The sequence below is a fragment of the Fulmarus glacialis genome, unplaced genomic scaffold (assembly GCF_000690835.1).
Source record: "Fulmarus glacialis isolate BGI_N327 unplaced genomic scaffold, ASM69083v1 scaffold10697, whole genome shotgun sequence".
NCBI lineage: Eukaryota > Metazoa > Chordata > Aves > Procellariiformes > Procellariidae > Fulmarus > Fulmarus glacialis.
Genome location: NW_009223816.1, coordinates 4,156 through 30,290, shown reverse-complemented (window position 1 = coordinate 30,290; position 26,135 = coordinate 4,156). Strand labels below are relative to the sequence as shown.

Genomic DNA, 26,135 nt, shown 5'->3' with positions numbered 1-26,135 from the left:
AAAAATAAAAAAGGGCACGTAGGAATAAAGTTACAAATGTTGAACATCAATGAAGGCATGAAGCCAGTAATTAGAAAAATATCGGAATGTTTTCAGTTGTGCCAAAAGGTGATTTGGGAGAATGATTCATTTTATCAGCATGCGAGGAGATGCCTGTAATGGAGCATTACAGACCTGTACCTGTAAAACGTCTCTGTGCTATAAACAAGAACCATATCATCATGGAGCTTAGGAACATGTTAACTCAGGAATTGGGTGATACTGCTTTTTGGGACCCATTCAAGACATTGTACTGGGTCATGTACAGACATACCATCTCACTCAGAAATAGTTTGTCTAATTTGGTGCTGCAGGCCTGTATTTCCTTTTTTTCCATATATGAAACAGGAGTAATAAGTATTGCATACTATGTGATTTTTGGTAATACCCATAAAATAATATAGTTTATACATAAGGACAGGGAGATAGAGTTTCTTCCCCTGAAGAGATTAGAAGAACCCAAGAACCAGATTTTGATCCTCCTGCTCAGAATAAAACAGTGCTTTACTTCCCAAATAGGTTGTAACAATGTCCAATGAATTCAACATGAATCTTTCCATTTATCTCAGTGAGCTACAGTTCTGAGTTCTAGATGCAGTAGCCATTCTCAAGATACTGGTACTAATCTGAAGAGGTAAAAAAAAAAAGAGAGAGAAAAAAATCTCAAAACTCTTCTTATATATTTGTGACAAACTTATGCCAAGAATATTATAAAGCAAACGTTGTTCCCCCAGAGGTACCCAGGACATCTATACTCCTGGACCTGGAAATGAAAGGGTTTTATTTTTCCTTACATGTGTTGTGAGGCATTAGGAAAGAGATGTGAGTACTGAGGGGCTGAATCTTCAGGGCCGTGAGGAGCAGCATGGCTTATAACCATCAGTACAGGCCTGTGAGGATACATCTTCTTTGAGATTCTGAAGAAGGTAATACTGTCATTGGTAATCAGATCAGTTAGATAATCCTGCAAGTAGAAGTAAAAGTATAATGAGATACTTGAAAAATAATTTCAAGTTGGGGGTGAGATGGGAAGGGGAGGTCTGAGGTCTCATAACAAACAGGAAAAAAGAAGCTACTTCACTCAGAATGGGAGGAGGAGGGAGTAAGTTACAGATGTTAGAACTTCAAAAACTAAAACCAAATCATTCTTTCTTCACTGTCTAGAAATGTGAAAAGCAACAGCTTCCTCTTAGAAATGAGTGACATGAAAGAAGATCAAACAGGATTCTTTCTTCCCAGAGTGTGTAATGACATTATGAAGATCACAATACTAAATACAATGACCAGGTATTAATAAAAAAAATAGAAAATTACAGGTCAATTTATTTGCTTTTTAGTGTCAATGTCTTCAAGGTGTATAGTTGACCTTACTCATAAAAATGCTTTGAAAATCCAAATGGCTTGATGTTCATTTTTCTTAACCTCCCTCTGAACCAGAAGTCACTAACGCTAGAAGATGCTGGAGTAACTGGACAAAAAATTTCATTCAATATTACAGACACAGTGACAAGCTGATAGAGATACAGCTCTATCAAATAAAATGCTGAGAATTTTAAAAACTTCCTTTAGAAGATATGGACTATCTTTCTATTCTCTAAGAAGTATCATTATCATTCTTCTGATATCTGCTGGAGCTATATGGATTGAAGACAGTATTTTTAATGATAAGCCATGCTCTCTCTTTGGCTGCATCACAGGAAATGCTGCAAATATAAATACCCCTCAAACACGAGTAGGATATGAAACTGCACCTTTAAAAAACAAAATAATAACTGTCATGTCACAGCTGAATGTAAAATCAGACATAACGTCTGCCTCTGGTCAAGTGAACAAGTACAAGGTGTGGTACGTATTGGATTGCATCTTCTTTTAAGTATAGCTTTTTGTCCATGGTTCAGACACTTGCTCCTCTTTACCACTGCCAATGTCCTTGATCCGAGAAGTCAGCTTATCATTCATCAAAGGAAGCCTTTTTCATTGACTGTATTTACCTTTCCCCAAGTTATTTCATGTGTATCCCAGAACAAGGCTGGCAAAGTCTCCTTTTATAATTTTACACATTGGTTTCAGCATAAGGCATGTCTGTTATGGAACTGCCATGATTATGACTGTTATTGATAGGATATTTTCACTCATGAAAGCAGGTGTAAATAGGCATAATTCCATCAAAGTTAACTGAAGGACCTCCATTCATAAGCATATGCAGGGGAAGGGAGAATGTACAATAAGCCAGACCAAAGCAAAACTGACTTCTGAACATACTTTCAGTACCTGAGACCATACTCATAGCTGAGAGAGAATACTAGAGTGCTCTCAATAATGCACTGACATTTATCTAAAATGTGCCTGCTCTTTAAGCTGGTTGGTCACTTTCTTAAGTGTGTAACTCATCTTACAAGAGCATAGTTTTCAAACTTCATTTTGAAGTTGAAGGTTTTCATCTGGTCAAAGTGAAAATCATTCAAATTCCACTTTGCAAAACCAGTGTTTACCAGGCCAAAAGACCAAACAGAAACATTTCCCTTGACTGATTTCTTTTTTTTAAAAGTTCCAGATTGTAGACGCTGTAGCAGACAGTGCAAATGCATACAAAACTAAAAATTCATCTAAAATAGTCGACAGAAACTGAAAAAGAAAAATCAAAGTAGAATATATCCTGTTAGAAAATCTGAAAGAATTTGCAAAGATTTGATTTTCAGAGGATAAGTGCTTAGCCGTCGCTTTGGGGACAGAATCAGTAATGTTTTTTTCTAGTTTTCCACTGGCACATAATTAACATTAACTATGTCAAGTAGATAGGGCTAAAAATAATCTGATTATATTGTTTGTTGCTGGAAAATTACGTTTCCAGCAACAAAAATGGCAGGAAAGAGAAGCAGTCTTGTATTTCAGCTTCTGTTTGTTCATTTGAATGCCAGTGTTCTGCACACTATCATCTGTTTACTACCATAGCTGTGTATTATGCAAGAATATGAAAATTATCACAACATTTATATTTTCATCAGACTTTTTTTCAAATTACCAAACTTGGTAAGAAAAATGAACACCTAAACATTTTCAAGTATTGCATACACAAAACAGAGCTGAGGATATTGGAACATAAAGTTTCCTGTTGGCTCCTTGGTACAATGGGGAACAGTGCCCTATGAAATCACTTGCCTGACTTTGTTCCACGTAAGATATATTTCCATCGTAACATTTTTGGTACATGGCTGTAAAGATCAGCTCTCTCATTCTTCATAGATCAGATGGGAAATAAAAGAAAAATAATTCTGTCCATCAGTTGCCCCTTCCCCTTAGCAGCTGGTGATAGAAAAGGAAACCCTAGAAGCCTGTTAAGTTTTATCTTTCAACACAAAGTACATTCAATTAAAAATGGCAAATGGGGGAGGGGAAGGGGGAAATCATACCGACATCAACCTTTTAAAGAAAAAACTGACTGTGAACACATTGCTAATGAAACACAAATATGGTGGCAGGATTTGTGCTCAATAAGAGGAAGCGAACTGAACCCCTGTTAAGCAAATACACCTTACAAATTAGCATCACTCCAGAGTGAGTCAACTTCATAAGTTATACCCTACTTAAACTACAGCAGTTTATGGATAAATTTATTTCTCATCATACTTCAGAGACAATTCAGGCCAATTTAGGATTCCACAAAAGCTGGTTCCTTTGGAAAGGTAACACTTTTGGCTGAAATAAACATACTCCTGACTGCAAACAGGTTACTGTTTGAGCTGTAACATGTGCTAGATGAGGAAAAAAATGATACTGCATTTGACAATGACTATAGAGCATTTTAGTAAGTTTGGCCAGGGTATAACATCCTTGCAAGGATATTAGGAAATATATGTGCCTGTAACAATGCACAGAGATATAAATTCAATAGTTAAAATTCTCCACTCGTTCAGAATTATCATAAGATATACCAAGTTATTATGAATTCTCCATCATATTATGGCTGTGAAACAAGTTCTTTAAACTAACATAAAAAGATGGGTCTAGCTGGAGGGAACTGGATTCTTATCTCATTCATGCTTGTGTAACTCCACTGGAGTCAATTCTATACTAGGGGTATAGATGACAATCTGACTCAGCACACAATAATTAAAATACAAAGCACAGAAATAGTTATCATGCGGCACTGAAATCCATTTTCACATCTTCAGCTCATAATACAGTCTCAGGCTGTTTTGTTTGTTTCCATTGCTGCTAACAATGTTTTCAGTAACATGACCCTCCCAGAATGGAAGATAATGAGAAGTCCAAACACAATGCCTATTGGGTTGTAGCTTTCAAGTACGAAAAGAATTCTTTAGTTAGACTGAAACTATAAAGCGTAGCTTTCTTGCAGTCACATCCAAATGTTAAAGAAATAGGAATAAATCAATAGGACCTACCCTGGAGTAGTCAAATCCATGCTTCTCCTTCACTCCATTTCTACAGAGCGTGTAGTTGTAAAATCGAGAATTTTTAAGTAATCCAACCCATTCTTTCCAACCAGGAGGCACATAGGAACCATTGTATTCATTAAGGTACTTTCCAAAGAAAGCTAGGCGTAGAGAAAACAAAAGGATAGTAAGAAGGCATAACAGAAACATTTCCAAGACACCGTATTTAACCATATTCTTTCCTTTCTGTCTCTTCTGAGAGGAGCTTTGTTTTCTTCATTCAGATACATTTAGGGTAAGAGATAAGTTCCGAGTTATCAGTTTGCCTGTCTGTCTTTATTTCAGAGCTCTTGTAATGCAGATCTTTTGATTTACAACCTGACTACATATGAGAGAAACTGGACCACAATTACCAATATATTTTCTTTAGTGTCTGATACATTCAGAGTCAGATGAACAAAACAGAGGATGCTTAAAATAGTACCAGTTGCCACATTATCTCATTCTACTCTGAATCACCCAATTTAGCTACATTTTTCATTTTGGTTACACCCACTTAAGCCATCTCCACCTAAGGAACTGGCAAAAGCAGTGAAGTCACTAATAGGACACTGGTTTGGGAGAAATGATGACAAATGAGGACCATAAATATGATGAGATTTTAAACTTGCTGCATAGAAGAAATGAAGCAGCAGCCTGTTTGGCAGAACAAGTGCAGAATGAGTACAAGGATTCTTACAGAACACAGGGCAGGCATTTGAGCCATCCTCCCAGAAAAGCTATGTATATGCTAGCCTTGCTCTGTAAGCCCCAAGTGTACAGACACAAACTATTTTCCAGAAAATGGTTAAGGAAAATTAAAAGCATTAGATTTCTATGGGAAGAACACAAATTCTCTAAAGTATATGATGCACCCAATGATGTTTTCACACTATTCCAGTAAAAAAGTAAATAATTTAAAGGAACATACTTTTCAGTATTAGTTTATATGTTATATCATCACTATGCAATTACAGGATAAATTATACTGGAAGACCCTATTAATCTAGCTAGCTTTTTATAGCTGAAAGGCAAAATTCTGCTCTTGGGTCTGCAGATTGCACTGCAATTCAGCATCTGACTTTTCATGATCAGAGCTCAGATCTTAATTTTTGAATGGTCTGGCAATACAAGTTAGCATTACCATCACCACAGTGACTAGCACAAAGATCTTTACACTTGTTCCACTTGACATAACAAATATTTTTAATCCAGAGTCACATAGTGCCTGCAGCACCTCATACTGACCATCTATCAGTAAACAACTGTGCTTCTATAAGGACAGCAGAATATCTGAGATTCTGATCTTGGCCTTAGATTAAAGCTCATCTCAAAGTCTAGGGGGCTTGAGCACACAGTTTGCAGTTCCCAGGTTCTTAAGATTTTTCTTTAAGCTTGCTGCCTATAATGTCTGATACTGCACCTTCTTGTACTTATATACATGCAAGGAGCAATACTGTGGAAAGAGTAGAACAGGTTTTCAGCCACTGTAAAAAGGGCCAGCCTCACTGAAGTAAATGGATTTGTGTCTATTTGTAGTAGGCTGAATATCTGTCCAAAAGATAGACACAGTGAGAACAATGAGAAACAGTATGTGAGAGAGCTCCATATCATTACCTGATTGTGTTTTTCTTTTCTAAGAAAAAGGGGAATTGTATTAGCAACATAATAGTGTAAAATAATATAGTGGAATGGAATTAAATAAATTTACAGGGAGTATATTGTGCAATAAATGTCCACAAGATCCAGCTCAAAGTGCTTAGGTAGAATTCAGAAGCATATTTTGAATCATCCTCCTGAACAAATTTCAAGGTATTCAATTTGTTTGAAGTGCTTGAAAGAGATGAAAGTGCTGACAAAATTAAGATCTACATCACAGAAGATGAGGAGGGCACATCTATTGGGACACAATTAATAAATTCCTTAAAATTGCACTGTGCTTTCAAAATATTTTGCAAAAGCACGTAAGGTGTTACGCTATTCTAAAGATGAGCCACTTACAAAAGGGTTAAGTGACTGATAAGCATGCTGCAGAAAAGAATTTGTTGCACTGTCCTAAACTACCTCATAATGTCTTCTTTAACCAAGCAAAATAAACTAGCAGCAAGGAACAAAGCAAAATCTACTCCACTGTAGGTGAAAACTATCACATTACTCGGGGATTGTATTTATACAGTATATACACTTTTCAAATTATTTTGCTTTATGAACAAAGAATGAAAGGCAACTCACAGTAGTTACGGGTAATTAAACAACACAGATGCACATTTTTTCTTGTCCTGGTAAGAAGGAACACAGGATTGAAACACTGACCACTGTCTACAGTAGCAGGTATGCACAAGGCAGTCCAAAGCCTTTTGTCCCCCATTCAACATATTGTATCCAAACAGAGATATATTTGGCATTTCTGCTCACAGGAACCAATCCGCTCCTAAAACCTTTGGCTGAGCCAGCTGAAGAACTCAGGAAAGAGGCATTCTGTAAAGAATTACTTCATTGTTATTCCGCAGAGGCATTACAGGAAAGTCTGGCGGAAGTTCCTTCCAGCACCTTTTCCATACCCCCCATTGTACATTCAGGATGTCTTTATAATCTTTCATGGATGTCAAAGTGCTTTAAAAAATTTTCTCTGCTGTTTCCAATCTTCCATTTCACATCTTTTTCTTCTCCCTCTCCTTCTCAGCCATTTAAAGGCTTGTTATTCAAAAACTTTTAAATGTCACTCCTCTGCAGTACAAAATATTGGGTTACAATAAAGCTCTTTTGATGCTGGTGAAAGATTTTGGTTTTGGATTGTAAAGATTCTCTCTAACATAATTTTTCCCCTCATGAGATTAGTTCACCACCAGAGACAGCTGCTCACTAGAGTACACATGCCTTTGGTACATCCAATTTCAAACCGCTCCAAGATTTCATTAATAAACATTCTCAGAGGCTGCTATTTGATATGCTTAGCCATGTTCCTATATCCAGTCTATGAAATGATCATTAAAAAACATCCAAGTGGCTGTTTTTAATAAATGTGTTAAGAATGTGATTTTCCTTTGCTTTAAATACTATACAACATAGTTTCTCCTAAGACTACATAAAACAGGATATGCAAGAATTGAGTCCTTTGTACACCATTACAACTTCCGCAGGGGTTCATAACCTTCTAAGGTTCTTTTCTCAGAGTCTTGCCCTTCGATGATAAGCATCTGGAAAATTCTTTGGTATAGAGTGAAATTTTTACAAGAGGTTTTTGTTTTTTAAACTCTTCCTACAAGGAAAAAAATTGCACACAAAAGAATTTTCCCTGTGCTACCAATTAATACAAAGCTCTGCATGTAACACAACTGCAGATATATCAAGGCCACAGCTCATTGCTTAAAAAGCAGACCTAGCATATTGTCAAATGTACTGTAAAAGCACAATGAAAAGAATGGACATCAAGGCATTATTTACCACGATTGGAAATGTTCCAGCTAGTTCTATCATCTATCTATATCATCTACCAACTCTACAAGTTTGTTGGGGTTTTTTTCCCTTTTTTTAAACACTAATTCTTTTCCTAATACCTACCTAAAAATACTTAACACAACTAAAATGCATCTACAAAGGATATTCATAAAACTTTGCATTAAATTGAAAACAAAGATAATTCAGGATGCATCAATAAAATGATGCAGGGGATCATTCATCCCTTTTTATTCCATACGGACTGCTCAACATTGGGAGACGGATATAACACACCTTTTCCAGTTCTCAAACTAGAAACAGGAATGCAGTAGAAGTCAACAGAGATTCACCAGTGTAAAATTGCCAGAAGATCAGATTTAGACACAGAATTTCAGTCTTTCACTCAATTTCCTTGATTTGGTAGCTCTGATTTTGACCATAGTCATCTGTTTAGACACAGTTCTGTTAACTATTGGCCAAGGTCACTTATCCATTCCACTAAAAACCTGCTTAACAGCATGATCATAGTGTTTATGCTCATTTTAAATAAAGTAAGAAGATGAAATCAAGAAAAGAATGTATGAGAGGACTACTGGTAATAACTTCCCGACAGTGATATGTTACATTCTGTTGGGAAGCAGTGAAAGATAAAGCTCTGCTATATATAAAGCCAAGTCAGGCTACGCACTAGGAAAATATACTCCATGGAGCAACATTAGCCCGGCTTCAGGGGGACCTAATAACCTTTTTAGTTGCAAGGAGATTGAGAAGACAAAGCCAGGCTCTTCATGGTGGTGTGTGGTGGGAGGACAAGAACGAACCAGCATAGATTGAAACAAGTGAGGTTCAGCCTGGATGTAAAAAGCTTTTTCACAAAAAGAAGAGTCAAAGAGTGAAACAGGTTGCTCAGAAAGACTGTGCAATTCAATCCTTGGTGTTTTTCAACACTAGACTGGATAAAGCCCTCAGCAACATGGCCTGGGGCAGGCTCTGAGCAGGTGGTGGAAAAGAGACTTCCTGAGGTCCCTTCCAACCTGAATTAGCCTGTGATCCTGTGATAGACTAGGTGACTTATGAGGCCCATCTTCAGTTGAATATACATGATTCCAGGATTTTAGAATTTAGGAATATATTTGTAAATATTCGTGTTCTCATAATAAATCCTGAAGCTGAGAAAAAGTAAAATTCAGCTTCTTGTTACTCCTGGACAGTAAGCTCAGTATTTATACCACACATCCCTCCTCCTCGAGTCTTCTCTTTGTACCCTTCATGCTACTTAGCTGTATCCACCTATTAGCACCCCATTAAATTGCACTTACCACCATGACTGTGAAGTTAAACTCATGTTTTAACCTATAAACCCTCTACATTTAAACATGAATGTTGTGCATTAAGTACTTTAAAGACGTATTTAAAGCACTGTTTTTCTGTCATATTTCAACAGCCAACCTTCCAGGTATTAACTTAGGTTTTGAGCTGTACGTCTTGGTTACTCATAGGCATTTGTTTACCCCTCTAAAATCTTTTACTTCTGTATTTGATACTAGTTTTTCCCACCTCAAAGTTGAACAATTAGCTACATTTGAGCAATCCCTTAGTTTTGGACTGGGAAGGACGGGGGGACATTTCTGATCTTATTTCTGCTGTATATCTAGCAAAAATTACTTTCAGTACTTTTCGTCCTCTAAGACACAATCAGAGGAAAGCAGATGAGAAAGCACTCTCAGCATGGCTAAGTATGCATGTAACAAGCAGTAAGCCCAAAGGTCAAGTCAGCTTTGCATTCACATCATGGCCAAATATACTGTTAACCTGATAATGTACAATGGAATAAACCCAGTGAAAATAATGAATTTACAGCAGAAATATGGGGATTATTAATATGGGGAGATTCTGAGATAAAATCCTGTAATTTAGTATTAAATTTGGTTCCATGGGAAAGATTTTTCAAGGGACATCAGTTCTCACTGGGTATCAAAATAACTGACCAGATTTTCCAAAAAAATCAGTAACTCCAAAGTGCTCAAGTCACCTGAACAAAATGGTCCCAGCTGGCACCTTTAGTGACAAGAGGAAATATGACACTATTGCAAAGATTAGAAGATACAGTATTAGTATTAATACCTCAGTAACTGCAGTAAATCTAATGGGTTGCATAAAACATAGAGTGAGTTCCTAAATGTTTGAGTATTTTTAAGGAGGAAAAGAGGGGCTTAAGACCACATTTTGTTCTCAGATCCCTTTAGTTCCATCAGTTTCAGGATGCCAAGGAAGACTGGGCTCTGAGTACTTTTGTGCTATTTCTTTCCTTTTGTATGTCTGTAACAGTCCTTGAAATGATCAATTCATTGAACTACGTAACCAGTTAGACTAAGGAGAGAAGTACAAGTGTACACACACATTTTATTTTAGTCTACTGCACATGATGGTCCAATTTTTCTCTAACCTGTAGTACACTGATAGCACAAAATTTTCTTAAAGATCACATGTTCCACCCATCATCACAGGGACATAAAAAGAGTAGTACTAAAGGCAAGAGCCTTCACATGCACAGCTCTTCTCTGTAACTGGAATAAAATTTATCATTACAATTCATGAAACATAATAGTTGTAAAACCATGTTGTACAGTGACTGGTAACCACTGCAGTTAGAATAGCCTACAGGCTTTCTTGTTATGCCAGGGGACTAGTCTGATATCTAGCAGGACAAAGGCAATGCACGATAATCTTCATGACACCTTTGTTCCTCTTCCTGAGTTTGCATTGCACATTCCTCAGTTGTAGCCAAGGATCAGTGCCAAGATCTATTTAATGAATCAGAGGAATTGGCTGAAGGGGAGCAGATGAAGCCAAATAAAACAAAAGGGCTCAAACCAAATATTTTGAAATGGTCAACAAGGAATCAAACTGAAGAATGCTGATGGTGAGCCAAGTCTTGCTTATCCTTCTCAGGTGAGCAAATTCCCAGTGGAATTGGGGCCAAAGCCCCCTTTCCCTAATGCCTATGGCACAGCTTACAAAAGTTTAAACACAACTAGGATTGTAAGGCATAAATATCTTTCTGAACATCCCTCTCACACACACCCTCTGAAAGTTAAAGGAAAAAAAACTAGAAATGGCAATCTTCATATCATCAACCTTTATTACAATTCAGGACAAGATGACTTAGTGTATCGCAACAGCGTCATTTCCTATACCAGGCAGCGAAAGAAAATGCAGGAGTGCTGGCTGGCTGGCTACGTGGTTTAGAGCGCTACTCTACAACACAGCTCAGTATCCCTAGTCAGTCTGCTCATATTCCTTGGCGGCCAACCCTGACCATTCAGATTTTCCACAAAACGTTTCCCAACGTCAAAACCACCACAACAACGAGACATTTTGTTAAAAATTTACCATGGGTATCACTCCCCTATTTTATGTACCATGGTCACAGAAGAATCTTAACCTTTAGATTATCCTCCTCTCATCACATGCAACATTTCCTCTTGCACACATAAAACCAAAAAACCTCCCCAACAGCAGATTGTCAGACCTTTTTTTAATGACAAACAGTCTAATCAAAAGCTTATCTAGCTTAACCCTGAATCTTTGCGAAAATACCAAAGTCTGCACCATGCTATTTGCGCCAACTCCAAAAGAATTTCATTTAGAGTCATTTTGTCCATAGAATTTGAAGAAAACCCAATTGCCAAGTTTCAGGGAGCTACTGAGATATGCTGTGCAAGAAGAAATATCTGCTGTATTTTAACAAAGCTGGTTTTTTCCACCTAGCAATAAACTTGGAAGAACACTACTAAAAGCATTAGTTCATAAATAAAAACAGCAAAGTCTTACTGAATCCAATTAGGAGAAAAGTCCAACCCCGGTTCAATATAACCACAGAATTCCTTTCAACAAGATATTCACTGAAAGAGACGAAATCTAGGTTCTACAGTAGTTTACTGTCTGTACGTTTACCTTTTACTTTTGCAAAAAAAAATTATTTGACACTTTTTTTTGTAAATAACCAGTCACCTCTTACAGTCCTGAAATGCATCCATCTCAAAAACATATATAGTCCTCCCATGCATAACGTATACACAAGGATAGGAAGTGCTATTATCTTTAACTTGGAAGACAAGACAAAGGTTTCAGGGCAGTATTCATGCTACTAAAACATACAAAAAGACGTGAGGATGTTCCAATTCAAAGAAATTGGAATTCAACTTCCAGAAACTGGAATTAGAATCTATCTGCAAAGTTTATACTGTAGGTACTGATGAGTCTGAAATCATCACTGTTCTCCTATGCGCTTTATTAAAAGATGGCATACAGCTTACTGTTCTATCTTTGAACTTCCTTATCACTAAGCTTTTCCAGTGCCCACTAAATTGCGTACCGCTGCTGTAGAGGGCAAGTATATAACCACGTGGGCCACATAGAACACTCACACCTTTGGGCATATAGGAAAGACAATTTAGGAAAACTGTATTCAGTAAATTACATTATTAAATTAAATTTGATTATTTTGAAAGATTTCTGCAAAAACCCCAGCATTCTAAAAAGGCAAAGAAAAAAGAATGCAAGAAGATACCACAGGGACTTAAATTGCTAGCTGGATAAAGCAAAAGATCTTAGATTGGAGTGAGAAAAAGGGAACCTCTTCTCATATTTGGCTGATAAGCTACCTAATATTGAACACAAATCGCACTAGAAGATGAAAAACTTAGTAAGCCAATAGGTTCTTTCAATTTGGAAGTACTGCCATCTTAAAAGATCTAAACTACAAAGATTTAAAAAATATTTTCATAATGTGCAAATATTCTGTTTAGCTTTTAGCTGTTTTGAATGCTATGAAATGATAATCCTATTTCTGAAGAAATATCAAGCTATGAATTACTCCTTGCTTGAAACAATAAATCAGTATGACAAAGCCATTACACTTTAAATGCTAGAATTGGCATCCTATCAGAAGAGTATGTTATAGCAGGGGGAAAGAAAAAGATGAGGTGTTTCTCACAATCTACAACATTTTATGTTGAAAACAGATAGATTTAGGGGAAGAAATAAGAGAGAGGGTAAGAAGGAAACAAAGTATGGCTGGAAAGAAGGGAGCCTCAGACATTGGCTTATTTCTGTAGTTGTGGATGCCTTTATCTCAGACTCCTGGGAAAGTTTTATTGGATTGCAGGCTATCTTGAGGATTTTACTCAGTCAGTTATTCACAGAAGTGTATATATTCCTCTCTTGAGGATAGTTAAAATGTGTATTAAATAACATAAAGCTACATGCAGAAGTCAGGTGATGAAACAGTAGCTGTAGAGACAAGTTTCATCTCTATAACCTCTGCATAATCCTCAGGAGACCACAGCTCTACTTAATGTGTTCTCATTTTAAGTTATCATACATCATAATATATTTCAAGTGAAATTACTGATGCTTAGAACTCAATTCATAGAATCAGAGGGAAAAGATACATGCATGTTTGACTTGAAACCAACTTATAGTATAGAACTGAAGTTAGAGCTGGGGTGGGGGGAAGTGTTTAACACACATGAGGCAGGAAATCCAGAACTGTCTTTTGTTTGAAAATGTCATTCTCCAGAATATTTGCAGGATATTCCAGCTCAATAACTTACCACCATGGACCAAGCCTGCCAGAAGTAGTAACATGGACAGTGAGTGGATTTGGGCTATACATCAGGAATCTTCTTACGTCCTTTCCAGCATAGATCCTTGGTTTCCTTTTGTAGTAACAGCTATCATGATACAGCCACTATGCTGAAACTTTCTTTCACACCATTTTCAAGTCTAATGGTCTCAAACCATCTAACAGATATACTTTGACAGACCTTGCTAAGACAATATTTCTATATAGAGAGCAAAAGATCTAAGGAAACTGATTTACCTTCAAGGTAAATACTTCAGAAGCCCAATATCCAGTTTTGAAAAGTCACCTAGATGTCTTGGAGGTGAATGGCATAACACTTCAGTTACCAATCATGCAAACCACTTTTAAAAATTAAGTCTGATTCTTAAATCACTTAGTTATTATTTTTAAAAATGGCCTTCAGTTCTTCATCAGCTGCAAAAGCTATCTGTCCTGCATATAGGATGTTACTCTGACTTGGATAATCTGTTTTCTTTATATGCATATAACATGACAGAGAAGTGCAGCACGGCAGAGTGGCAGGGCACTGGAGTGTGAATCAAAACTTGCATCTCTTCTTAACATTGCTCTTCACCTGCATGTGACCTTGTAGAAAGTATTTCACTATTCTGACTCTACTTCTGTCTACCCTTTGACTCTTTAGGTCACCAATTATTCCCTACCAAGCAATTATACACAGAGATCAACTTCAGTTAAGTTTTTAAGTATTTCTGTAAAAAAAATAGCAACCAGTAACTATTGTGGAGAGCAAATTCTACAGCAGGGAACTGATAATCAATTTTTCTCCTGGCACGTAACTAGATAAATTTGGTCACATATTTTTCAGGTTCATTCCTCCTTTAATAAAGATTTACCAATAGCCTTTCTCCTCTTTCTCATACTTTAATGTTAAAATCACTTTAAAATGTCAAAGGCTCAGGCAGTGAAGTGGAAAAATAATTATTTGAATGCAGTCAGCCACTGTATCTTCTTAGTCTAATATTAATGGGAGGAAATGGAAGATTGCCACTGAATTTTAATGAATTCATTAGTTAATTATTGTAAAGCCCTGTGAAAGTGCTAAGAATGATTATTACTTTTATTCCCAAGAAATTTTTTATAATGGCAGAAATGGACCTCCCACAATGACTTTTCTCTAGGTTCAAAATACACGACTGGTGCAAAATGGCATTTATTAATTCTTTGCATAATTCGAGTATGGACTTACCATCAGAGTAAGATACTGACATATTACCATACAAGTAGCAGCTTTTTCCTTTGTTAATAGGTTCATTTAACTGAATAGGGTTAGCTGTACTATAGGGTACTGCTCAAGAGGAACAAGGATGGTAAGTTAGCCAAAATGTGTACTGCATTTGCTGCATACTGAGTCACATTAAGCCCTACCATAAATTAACAGAACTCTCTCAGAAGATTCACTGAAGCAAAAGTGTCCTTCTGCCAGGCTGAATTTGGCCCACCAACCCTAATTCTGCTGAATTTAATAAGATAAACATGTCTTTTCATTTCCTGACTGCAGATAAGGCTGACAAAATATTCTGGAATCAGTCACTAATTTTAAGACCTAATCACTCAGCCAGCCAGGCAAATGGAAAAGAGAAGCTTTTCTCATTAAGTAATGTCTAAAGGAAAGTTTAAATCTGTATTCCAACAAAACGTCTTGGTATTTGTTGCTGCAGGACCCAAGCACGCAACAATGCATTGTGCGTTTTAAAAGCTGTCTCACAGAAAGAGATGTGTATGTTCACGGAAAACAGAACCTTTTTTCTGTAAATGTTTACTCAGGAACCTTTGGCAGAGAAATTCCCTGACATTCAGAAATATTTGTCACAGGATCTCTTTGTTTCCTTTCCATTCTAATAATCTCCTGCTCCAAGTTGAAGTACTAGCATCCACTATTGTAAGTTAGTGATGATTCAGATGTTGCTTACACTGACTTTTCTGAAGATTAATTCATCAACTTGGTTTGTTTACATAAATTGTCCTTACATAACTTCCCACAATATGTAATAGGAAAATGATGTGAGAAGCTCTTCAAAATCGGACCGATTGCTTAATATACTGAGATTGGGAACTTCTTGTCTATGTGTAGTGGCTATGTAACAAGAACACAGCCTCTTAGTTGCTATTCGCGACACCAACATTTTTAGACTGTGAGACAGGTTAATGCAGAGGAAGACATACCTGTAACGCCTACTGCCTCAATGGCTTCCATTGTAAAAGGAAAACCCATCCTTTGCATTGTCATGATATGTATTTTAATTGATCCACATAAAATGACAGTGAACCCTATGCATGGTGGTCGAAATCTTGACTGTTAAAGCCAAAGACAGAACTTCCCTTGAGCTCAGCCTCTTCCTTTCATCTCTATTCTGCCAAGTCCAGTGCCTAGCAAAGTTGATCAAACTTTTAGAAGTGCCAAAGTTGAAAAATATAAAACCAAAGCTGAAACTGAGAAACAATTATAGGAAAGTCGCACCTTTTCCATCTCCCCTCATATTTTTTATTTGCAACTTGTGCAAGAGAAACCTGCACCACACTGCTCTCTCCTGCCCGCAAACCACCGGCACGTTTCCCAAAGGTGTCAGCAGCAGCACAAGTCTGTATAGACTGTATAGATCCAAACCGCAAATGCCACTGCCACAGGGAAGATACTACAACGCAGAAAGAACAGTCCCCAGCAGAATCATCTTTTGCAACAGAACAAAACACAGGGAGATCACAATGAATAGAGAAGAGGGCAAGGAGATGTGAAATGAGTGGCAGAAAAGAAAAACAGAGGGAAGCTTAAGTGGAGTAGGAGAGTACAATTTCTTCCTTCAAGTTTAAACAAAAGAGAAAAGAGAAGAGAACAACACAGGGAGAAGGCCTGGCTTATGAATTAAGAAAAAAACCAAACTCCCTTCCAAAATAATAGCTTTCTCACTCCAAGGTTGTGAACTTAAATATAAAAGCAAGCCTCAAAAGGCTTTATTCCTCATGGCCTCTTCTTCTTCTCCTTCAAAAAAAAAAAAAAAAAAAGGGATCAAGAATCAAGAAGCTAAACTGTATGTTTGCAGGGCAAACCAGTACTACCATGGATCTCAAAAAATAATAAAAAAACCCTACAAATGAACTCCTGTGCTTTCCAGATCTTCCTTTGTTCACTGCAGTCATGTTCAAGGAGGACTCCCCATTTCAGAGAAACTGTATTCATAATCTCCAAAATACTCTCCTTAGGAGGTTACCTTTGAAACTCGAGAAACTGAGTGAACAAGGTTCTAAAGTACAATTTCCTGCTGTTTTTGAAGCAGGTAAATCTGATCAGATCTTTGGGGGGGTGGGGGGGTGGGGAAGGTAAAAAAAAAATCTTCTTACTGCTGACATCCTTCATAGTGGATAACTCAAGACTTTAACCAGAGATCAGAAATGAACACCAGCCTCCAATGATGGCAATTTTCATTTAAATTTGTATAATAAAATATCACATTTAACTACATGAATGAGGATCTCATTTACACCTCAAGATTGCTTTGTACTTGTAAAAGTACTATTTCTGTGTGTTCCAATAAATTTAGTTTGCAAATTGAGCGAGGTAGACTGAAAATGTAATATAGGTTCACCAAGATTTTGGGTCTAAATTTAAACATTAAGTTTATGTAAAAATATAAGACATATATTCACCAGGACACTTGCAATAGCTATGCAAGTTAGTAGAAATTGCAGGTGCTCGAAATATAGTCACTAAACATAAAACTATTACAATAGACAAACATCAGAAAACACAAAACAAATAATCTATGAAAAATAAAACATTAATCTTGGTGTGGTATTCATAAGATCATTGGTATTAGTGCCAGGAATGACAAATGGAGGGAAACAGCATCCAATTAATAAGGTATGTGCACTTCCCCTGATTTTTTTTTTTCCCAGATTAATTTAGGTCTTTATTTTAGAAAAACAAAACAAGGAAATTACCTATTTGTTTTAAGACCAAGACTTTGCAGCAGTAACATGTAAAACTCACATGAATAGTTAGAAAGAAAATAATGATCTTGTTACAGTTATTATTCAAGATTTATACTAGTTTCTGGAAACCTCAAATACTACAAATTCAAAGAAAAAAAAAGTATACTATCAATAAGAACTATACTACAATACTATAGTATATATACTATAAATAACACAAATAGAACCGGGTTTATGCCCGTTTATCATCATGACAAAAAACATTAGCAAGAAAAGTGACAAAACCATCTTGCCCTTAGGGTAAGGACCTAAATCTCATGTCTGGAGGATGCAAGAAGGAAATAGGTGTGAAACACATGTTACATATTTTCCGAAATCCTTTCTACAGGGTATTTGTTCCTAAGGAGTACTGCATGCAAAGAGGATCATTTGTTTCTCAGGAGTACATTTGATCTTGCTGATTATTCCTCAATCGTTATTTATCCTGAACACTTTTCTGGGAATGGATTGTCTGGAGAAACCAATCCAGCTGACAGCTCTGCCCAAAAGCACAGAAGGAGCTTGTATTCTTAGTTTGATTAATATTTCTGTTTTATGAAAAATTCAAATCACTAATTCCTTTCCATAGCATCTTTCTTGTCTGTTCTGTGCACTTCAGGTAATTGCAGGGCATACTCTACACGTGCTACGCCTTCGATTCAAGCATGCACATTATTTTATCCTTCCCAGCTTCTGAAAAAAGTCTTTTTTTTTTTTTTTTTTTTAAATTTCCTCAAGTGAAAGTGCAAGGAAGCTAAACCTACATGCAAGACTGAAGCTCTGGCATTCTGCACTGCTGCAGTCCATTATGAGAACAAATTAAAATATTATACACGTTAGCCTGCGTACTAATGAGTCTAAGGAAGCTTTCAGATAGAGCCAGCCTTGATCTTACCTGTCCTGTATCCTGTGTTGTTGAGGTACACTGCAAACGTACGTATTTCATGCTGAGCCTGCCAGGACGGAGAAGAACAGTTCTCATTGTTAGTGTAAGTGTTGTGGTTGTGGACATACTTCCCCGTAAGAATAGAGGAGCGAGATGGGCAGCACATGGGTGTTGTCACAAAGGCATTGATGAAGTGAGCACCTCCATGTTCCATGATCCGCCTTGTTTTATTCATCACTTGCATAGAACCTGGAAGAAGAAAACCATCTCAGAATTATTTTCTTGTTTCAGTCACAAGAGCTAAGTAAGAGCTCACGTGTTACATCAGAGACCAGAATGAAGCACACATAGTAAGGGCACTGTAATCTCATAGTGAACCCAAATCCAAAGAGATTATTCTCCCCCCTCTAGTGAAGTTCTCCCATTGTTTTAAAAAGGACCAAATACTGAAGTCCTAAGTTTAGATTTGACTCAAACCTGTTGACATATATCATAATGCTTTTTAAATTTCTCTCTCTCAAAACTCAAGATTTACCACTGTAACTACCTGCACCATCTGTGCAGCCTTTCTGGATCCACTAGTACTGTTCCAGTAGCTGAAGGCAAGAACCAGCATAAATTAGGCTGAGACAATGTGGCCTGAGGGTGAAATTCACTTTATGCAGCAACCAAAGTTTGCATACTCCTGAAGCATTATTTAATCCTTGGTTTCAGAAGATACCTGATGCACTGCCTTTTGTGCCAACCTTCTGCAAAAGGCTGAGGATTGTAATCACAGTATCACAGAACCATTGAGATTGGAAGGGATGCTTAGAGATTATTTAGTCCAATCCCCTGTTCAAGCAGGGTCTGCTAGAGTTGTTCTCCAGATAGAATGTTCTTTTCCCTGATGTGAGGTATTAGCAGGTATTGATTTCTGTGACTTTCATGGAACCAAAGACAAAGTAAAGCCCTCATAATAATTTCCATAACCAGTCCACTGAGTTCTATCTATCCACTTGATCCATTTTGATAATAGTGCTACCTAAAACTCTCTAAACTTTCTTAGGCTTGGTTCCGCAGAATCAGATTTTTAGATGACTACTTGGGACAGATAACACCATGTAGTTTATAACCATCATCTAAAAACAAACAAGCAAGTTTAGCTGGCAGGGACTTGGATGAATGGGGGTAACGGGAGTAAAAGTCTTTTTGCCAACAATTACTGAAAGCTACACTGCTGCCAAATGGCTGTTCTGTTTCCTGTTTAAGACAAAGGTTTGGACAAAGACTGGATCTTTACCATAGACTACACCTAGCCAAATCTGGATCCATATCGGAGTTCTTCCTACATGCAGAAACACCAAGGATCAGAAGAAAAAAGACATTTAGTTTCCCTCATCTATTGGTGCCTGATAGTTAAAACTGCATCAGAGTGAGTTATACTAGATCTAGGAAGAATTTCCATTTTCCAAAGAACTTGTAATGGTACCTGTCATCAGCATGACCTTGCAAAGGAGAGTAAACCTTTCCATCACCAACCCTCCCTTCTTGTTATGAGCAGGGAAAGCCAGTAGACCACATGGAGATGAAGGTATGGGTTCATGCTGGAATAGGGTTGGGGCTAGCTTACCCAAGGTTGAGTTGGATTAATAGTTCAGCTTTAATCAATGCATCCTGCAACCATCTGGCACAAACTGTATGTTGTTTCTGTCAATAATGGGTTTAGGTTTCTTCTAAGCTCTTTAGGCAAGGATTTCATTATGAAACTGCAACAGTAAGTCGATTTGATGCAGGGCACATTGATATAACGAGGAATCAAAACCTAGAGGGAAAATGGTCATAAGCCACATATGAAATCTGACTCTCTGGCACCATGAAGGAAGATTAATTGCTACTGTAGTTCATTTCACCTAAAAATTGTCATGGTATTAGTTTTCTTGAGATCATTTTGTTGGAATGAATATAAAAAAAAAATTAAAAATCTATTTGTGCATTTCTCAGGTCAGAGCACATCTCTGTCACATTGCCTTGTGACAAGAACCAAGGCAGGTTATTGCACTTCCCCTTTAGAACTTGCTAAACTTCACATATCAAAAAGAAGTTTCTGAAGAAAGCAAGATTTTTTTGTCTCCATACCTGTGGGATAAGTGTTAGTGCTCAAAGACACTAACAATGCAGTTAACAATTACTACAGTACATTATACATTATGTGAGCCTGAAAACTGTGGACGTTTCCTCTATATTGTCTTATGAGCTAGCCCAAGCATAAATAGGCAGACCGAATGAATGTTTTGTCATCCCAATATTAAAATACAATTTAACAACCCCTTTAAATGACAGAGGCATCTGTGCATAAATAACAGTACATGTTAAGACTCCCCTTGGGAACAGTAACCTCCTTTAATAAAACTGCTGTAATGACAAGGCCCTATATATCAACAGTCTTTAATACAAAAACATATGATCTAATCTGCTTCCCCAGCTTGATAACTAATACAGAGTGACAGATCAGTGGAAGGTAAAAATCCAGCATAGTCTTCTGCACAATCTTAAATAGGCCAGCTTTAAATATTTTAAACAGCAAGAAACCAGCCAACCAAAACTGATTTTCTTCAGCCTGCCTCCAATACAAACATAGAATTATGAGAAAAAGTAGAAACTGATCTTTCTGTGGCAGAAGGTTAGTTATGTGTTAATCAGCAACTGGAACCTCACCAAATCACCTTTTGAGTTGGAAAACCTTCTGGGGTTTCATTAGTGGATGTACCAAGAGAAGTCACTTTGAAGTGTCAATATTTAATGCAGAAAATGTTCTGTTACCTGTCTAAAACCACTGATAATAAATAAAAATGGTTTAGTAGTTAAATGTGAAATTTCTAAGCTATTTCAAAAAAATATCGATTGGACTACTGTGAAAATATAAAAGTTTAATCAATTTGATGCATTCAAGCTGCTCACTGAACAAAGTGATGCAAAACCTAGGTTGAAATTCCACTTGAAATTTATGTGGTATCCATAACTTTGCTCAGTGTGTCTTCACAGTTCACTTTAGAGATAAGGCTAATATTTTGACTAATATTAAATGGAGAAAATATACCATTTGTTTATGAAATATTATGAAATAATATTGACTCTCTTTAGTTGTGTTTTGTTGTCAGAGGTCATAATTTACATGAGTTTTAGCGAGCTCCAGCTGTTGAAGAACTTATATTACGTTCCAAGTGACTTAATCTACTCTGAAGCACAATTTAAGAAGTGGTATCCATATGCAGATAAGTTAACTGAACCCCAGAACATTAATTAACTGTACCCTAAAGCCTTCTATTTTTATCCTATTTGAACCTCATTAGACACCTTCTTCACATGTTCATTTCCTTTTTTTTCTCATGTTTAATTTTAACGAAGCTCTAAGGCCCTAAACTCTATGTATAATAACTAAGAAAAATGATCTTCCATGCCACTTTTTAGTTTTTCAGAGGAAGATGTAGGAACATACAAATCACCTCTCACTCAGATTTCTCTAACATGGCTGAAATATCCTCTAAATAATCAGATCTTTCTCCAACTATGAGATAATGAAATAAGCTGGTTTGTTAAACCACAGCAATATGGTAGGCAAACCTAATTAAACTGGAGATGCTGAGTCCATCACACAGGGCACATCAGCATTATATTAACTTGGACTTAAATGGCTCTAATGGGGAAAAAAAAAGTCTGTCTTTCTAATTAATTCTTTCTCCTCGTCAGTGTATTCCTATTCTTTATATTCTGTTTGTCAGTACAACTCTTTTGATTAGACAGTCAACTGAGTGTGTATGTTTCAGTAGTTCTTGGTGTTCTCATTTCTCTTCTCCATTTGTATCCATTACAATTTACACTCGTTCTCCTTTGACCTGGAGATTCTGCATCCTTTTCATCAGCCCCTCAATCAGTCTATCCTTTTTTTAATACAAGGCTGAGGTTTGGTTTCCCAAGTAAAACTCATGATTAACAGTAGTGCAAATTAAAAAAAAAAAAAAAAAGTTAGTTGTACTTTGGTAAACTCCACCTGCTACTGGTACATTGTTAAATCTATCTTAAATTAAGTAAAGGAAAGGCTGTTAAGAGTACTTGAGATTGTGTTGTCTTCCCTTTTGCCTCAAAAGTAGCCACAAAAGAACAATGAAAGCTACAACACCCATCAGTTACAGAATATTCTTAGAAACAGATGAAATCTTAGTTATGCACAGCTTTCTCTCTACATTTTCATAGCTTCCAAGTTTTCCTTAGCTTTTATTTGTAATTCACATCTTGTTTTCATCTTTCTTAAATGCATTAACCACAATCCCCACAAATGGCAATTTTGATTAACTTGGACAGCTCACCAGACAATAGACAAGAATAAAAATTAATTCAAACAAATATTGGGTCTCACAAAGCCATTAGTGGCAAATGACAAATATCAAATCTCAGCTTCATCAAATAGATTTTCCTTAGTTAGATCCTAATTTGTGTGGACACATGCCCATTATGCTTGAAATTGGAAAGCATCAGATTATCAGAGAAGAGAAATATACTGCCCAAAGGACTTAGACAATTGCATCAGAAACAAGCAGGCTAGCATAAAATAGAAGATGATAAATTTTTTAGGACCACCTTCTGAGCCTGCAAGATAATGTACTTGGGTTCTTTTGGATATACATTATTGAAATTGCTTTATTTGTGATCTAAATAACCTTTTTAAAAAAAAAAAGTGACAACAACAACAACAAAAAGTCTTCTGATCCTACTAATTTGAATTACATTTGTATTTGGTGGGGTTACTGCCATAGCAGGCTTTCTCACCACCTTTGAGAAGAATGTGACATCTATGATACTGCAGACATGCAGTAATACTGGTAAAAAGGAAGCATCTGTAAGAATACTGCCACGTTGCTGTGACTAACTTCTCAACTAGATGAGTAAGTGTATAAATAATACAAGTTGATTAACTTTACTGTTGTGTTCTGTTTCTTCTGTGAGGTCTGTTTTCCGATTTTTCCCATCCATACTAGAAATTTCATGCAGTAACTGTCAAAAAAACCCACCAGACCACACATATACAAGCTCTCATCTTTCAGATGATCCAGGCTTTATACTCACTTAAAAGCATATTTCTAATGCAAAATTATTAATATAAACTGGTTTGTGTTAATCACTTTTCCTAACTATAGACAACATTTGGTAAATATAAGCTTGTTCAGGTAACAGAACAAAACCCAAACTCTGTCAGTTAATTCATTATTCCAAATCATTAGGCAAAGCGTGTGTTTAATCTTCATCTCCTTTCTTCAACAATTAACACAGCACTGAATAACACAGTAGAACCTTTTCATACTAAGTGATTTTGGTCAGTAATTAACTACACATCTAAATGGACAATACCAAGAATAGTATGACTGTGTTAGGTAACATTTAAGTAATTAAAATTAAAATTGTATTAGTAATTAATGTCTGCAATTACACAAAAAAATTTGGGTAATTACATGGTGCAATAATCAGTTATGAATTTAAACCTACTGCTTTGGCATGTAGCTTCCCAGGTTATACTTGCAATTGCCAGAAGCATAGTTTAGGTGTCTAGATGAAGACAGATAGGCAGGAATCTCATATTTCCACAGAAACAGGAAGTTTGACATTTTAAGTTGAGACTAACTTTCGCTGTCCTTGAATTGCATGCAGACGGAAAGTATTTTCTACATAAAGGTACGTTTAAACTTCTGCTACTTGTTCTTCCTATCATTTTTCACACTGAAAAAAAGAGATAATTATTTTGAATGCAAGAATCTAGCTTCGAGGAAAAGCAGCTGCATACTTGTTAGCTGAAATTCTCTTTACGTTGGGCTCTTACCAAGTTCTACATCCTGATCATCAGTAAGAACAAGGATGATGTTTGGGCGGATGTTTCTACGGTCTCTTTGAAATCTTCCCTTCAGACGCTGATTTAACAGGAAAGCTGAACTTCCATCCAACAGTGATAAAACAGTCATCATGAATAATCCAAGGACAATACTACGCTGTGCCATATTGTGCTGATTTAGTGTTCTCTCTGAACAAGATAGGTTAATGGCTTGTATTTCTTTTTTGTTTGCAGGTCTCCTATAAGGGAGAGGGAAACAAGTATTTATTTATACCTTGACCCCCCTGCCCCCCCCAGGAACAGCAAGGTTCTCTCCAAAGAAGTAAAAAGCAATATACTTGAAATAATCTAACTCCTAAGAAAAAAAAAAAAACAACCCCACAACAGCAAAGCAACTGAATGTTTTTCTAGTGCCAGCTAAAAGCGGAAACTTGAAAAATTCACAGTTCATAAGCCATTACCAACGTAGGCAATAAAGTTTCACTCTATGCTCAAATTTGGCAGCAAGTTCAAGGGTATCAAACTCTTACTTTTGCTTTGATAAATATAAAAAGCAATCTTCTTCCTTAAGGTTCTGGGATGTTTTGAGATGACAATTTTGTTTACTGCACCAAAAATGCAGATGTTGAAGAAAAAAACCCACACCTATCCATATTTTTAAACAGGACTGTGGTAAAATTTACTGACTTAACAGCACATTTGCAAATTCATAAAGGATCCTCAGACAGAAGACTTGTTTTACACTGATTTATCTTAGAAATTTCATTAGAAAGCAGAGCTGCCCAGATCTTGGAACTATGGTATGATACTGTTTGAAGTCTACTATAGCTTTGATGTTATTGTGATATCCCTTCAGCATTTCTGTTGGTTTCCAAGATTTTTTTTTTTTTTTAAATATCATTATTATTAATGAACACATTTGAAGGCCCATTACTGCAAATGTTTGGGAATGGACGCACCAAAAGGATTTGCACTGCCCATGACTTCTCTCCATCATAAATACAATGCCCCAAAATTGACTTGTTTGCAAAACAGAGCACCTCTAACTGGTACTGTTCCTGTTAATGAACCAATAAAAAATTCTTAGAAATTCCTACAAGATTCCAAAAAATGAATAAGCATGCTGAAGAATTTTTTTAAATCATAGTTTTGCTCAGTGATCTTCTGGTATAAAGAGATTTTCTCTTGCTTTCAGAAGTCAAAATAACAGTATGAAACTGTATTGAAAATATCAAGTACTAATTATTTCATCAGATCCAGTGATCAATGAGTCAGTTTTTGATGAATTCCCTACTTGCTGCCTGCCTTTTCCTGGACTGATGCCAATAATCTCTTGTAATGCAGTGAAAAATCAATTAAAAATGACACAAGGGAGACTCTCTGCTTTTTGTAAAAACCAGAAATGCCTGAGTAGAAAGAACCTAGCACAGTGTGTTTTACCTAAAGAAATACATTGGCTATTCTGTCCCTAAAGCCACTTGGGAAAACAGTTTTTCCTCCAGCAGATTATTTCATAGCCACATTATTACTTCATCTCTGTCAGCGTCTGTTCTTTGAGATAAACTTCGATTGAGAAAGTTCTCATGCAATAGCAAAACCACTGGTCTGAAAAATTATACTCGGTTTCTATGCTTATTTAAGAAATGCATATTGAATTTTCATATAAGTCAACAGATACATAGCTATAGTATGATGCAATATTTATTAAGGCTGCTTTCCAAAAATGTACACTAATAGGGTTTTGAGGAAATGAAAAATCCTTCTTCCTTAGTCTCTCCAGCAAGTTTCACAGGCAGGTGAAATTAACTTTTTTCATACAAATTAAAAATTGATTTTAAATAT

At 36.5% G+C, this 26,135-nt stretch overlaps 1 protein-coding gene across 1 annotated transcript in view; it reads right to left on the bottom strand.

The window, feature by feature from the left end:
- The window catches only part of LOC104079776 (extracellular sulfatase Sulf-2-like), a 63,401-nt gene extending 38,888 nt beyond the window's left edge, over positions 1 to 24,513 (bottom strand). The window contains 4 exon segments of the mRNA XM_009581927.1: positions 834 to 1,003; positions 4,443 to 4,594; positions 18,443 to 18,682; positions 24,285 to 24,513. Coding sequence (XP_009580222.1) covers positions 834 to 1,003; positions 4,443 to 4,594; positions 18,443 to 18,682; positions 24,285 to 24,459 — 737 coding nt within the window. The 5' untranslated portion in view covers positions 24,460 to 24,513.
- Positions 24,514 to 26,135: the final 1,622 nt, after the last annotated feature.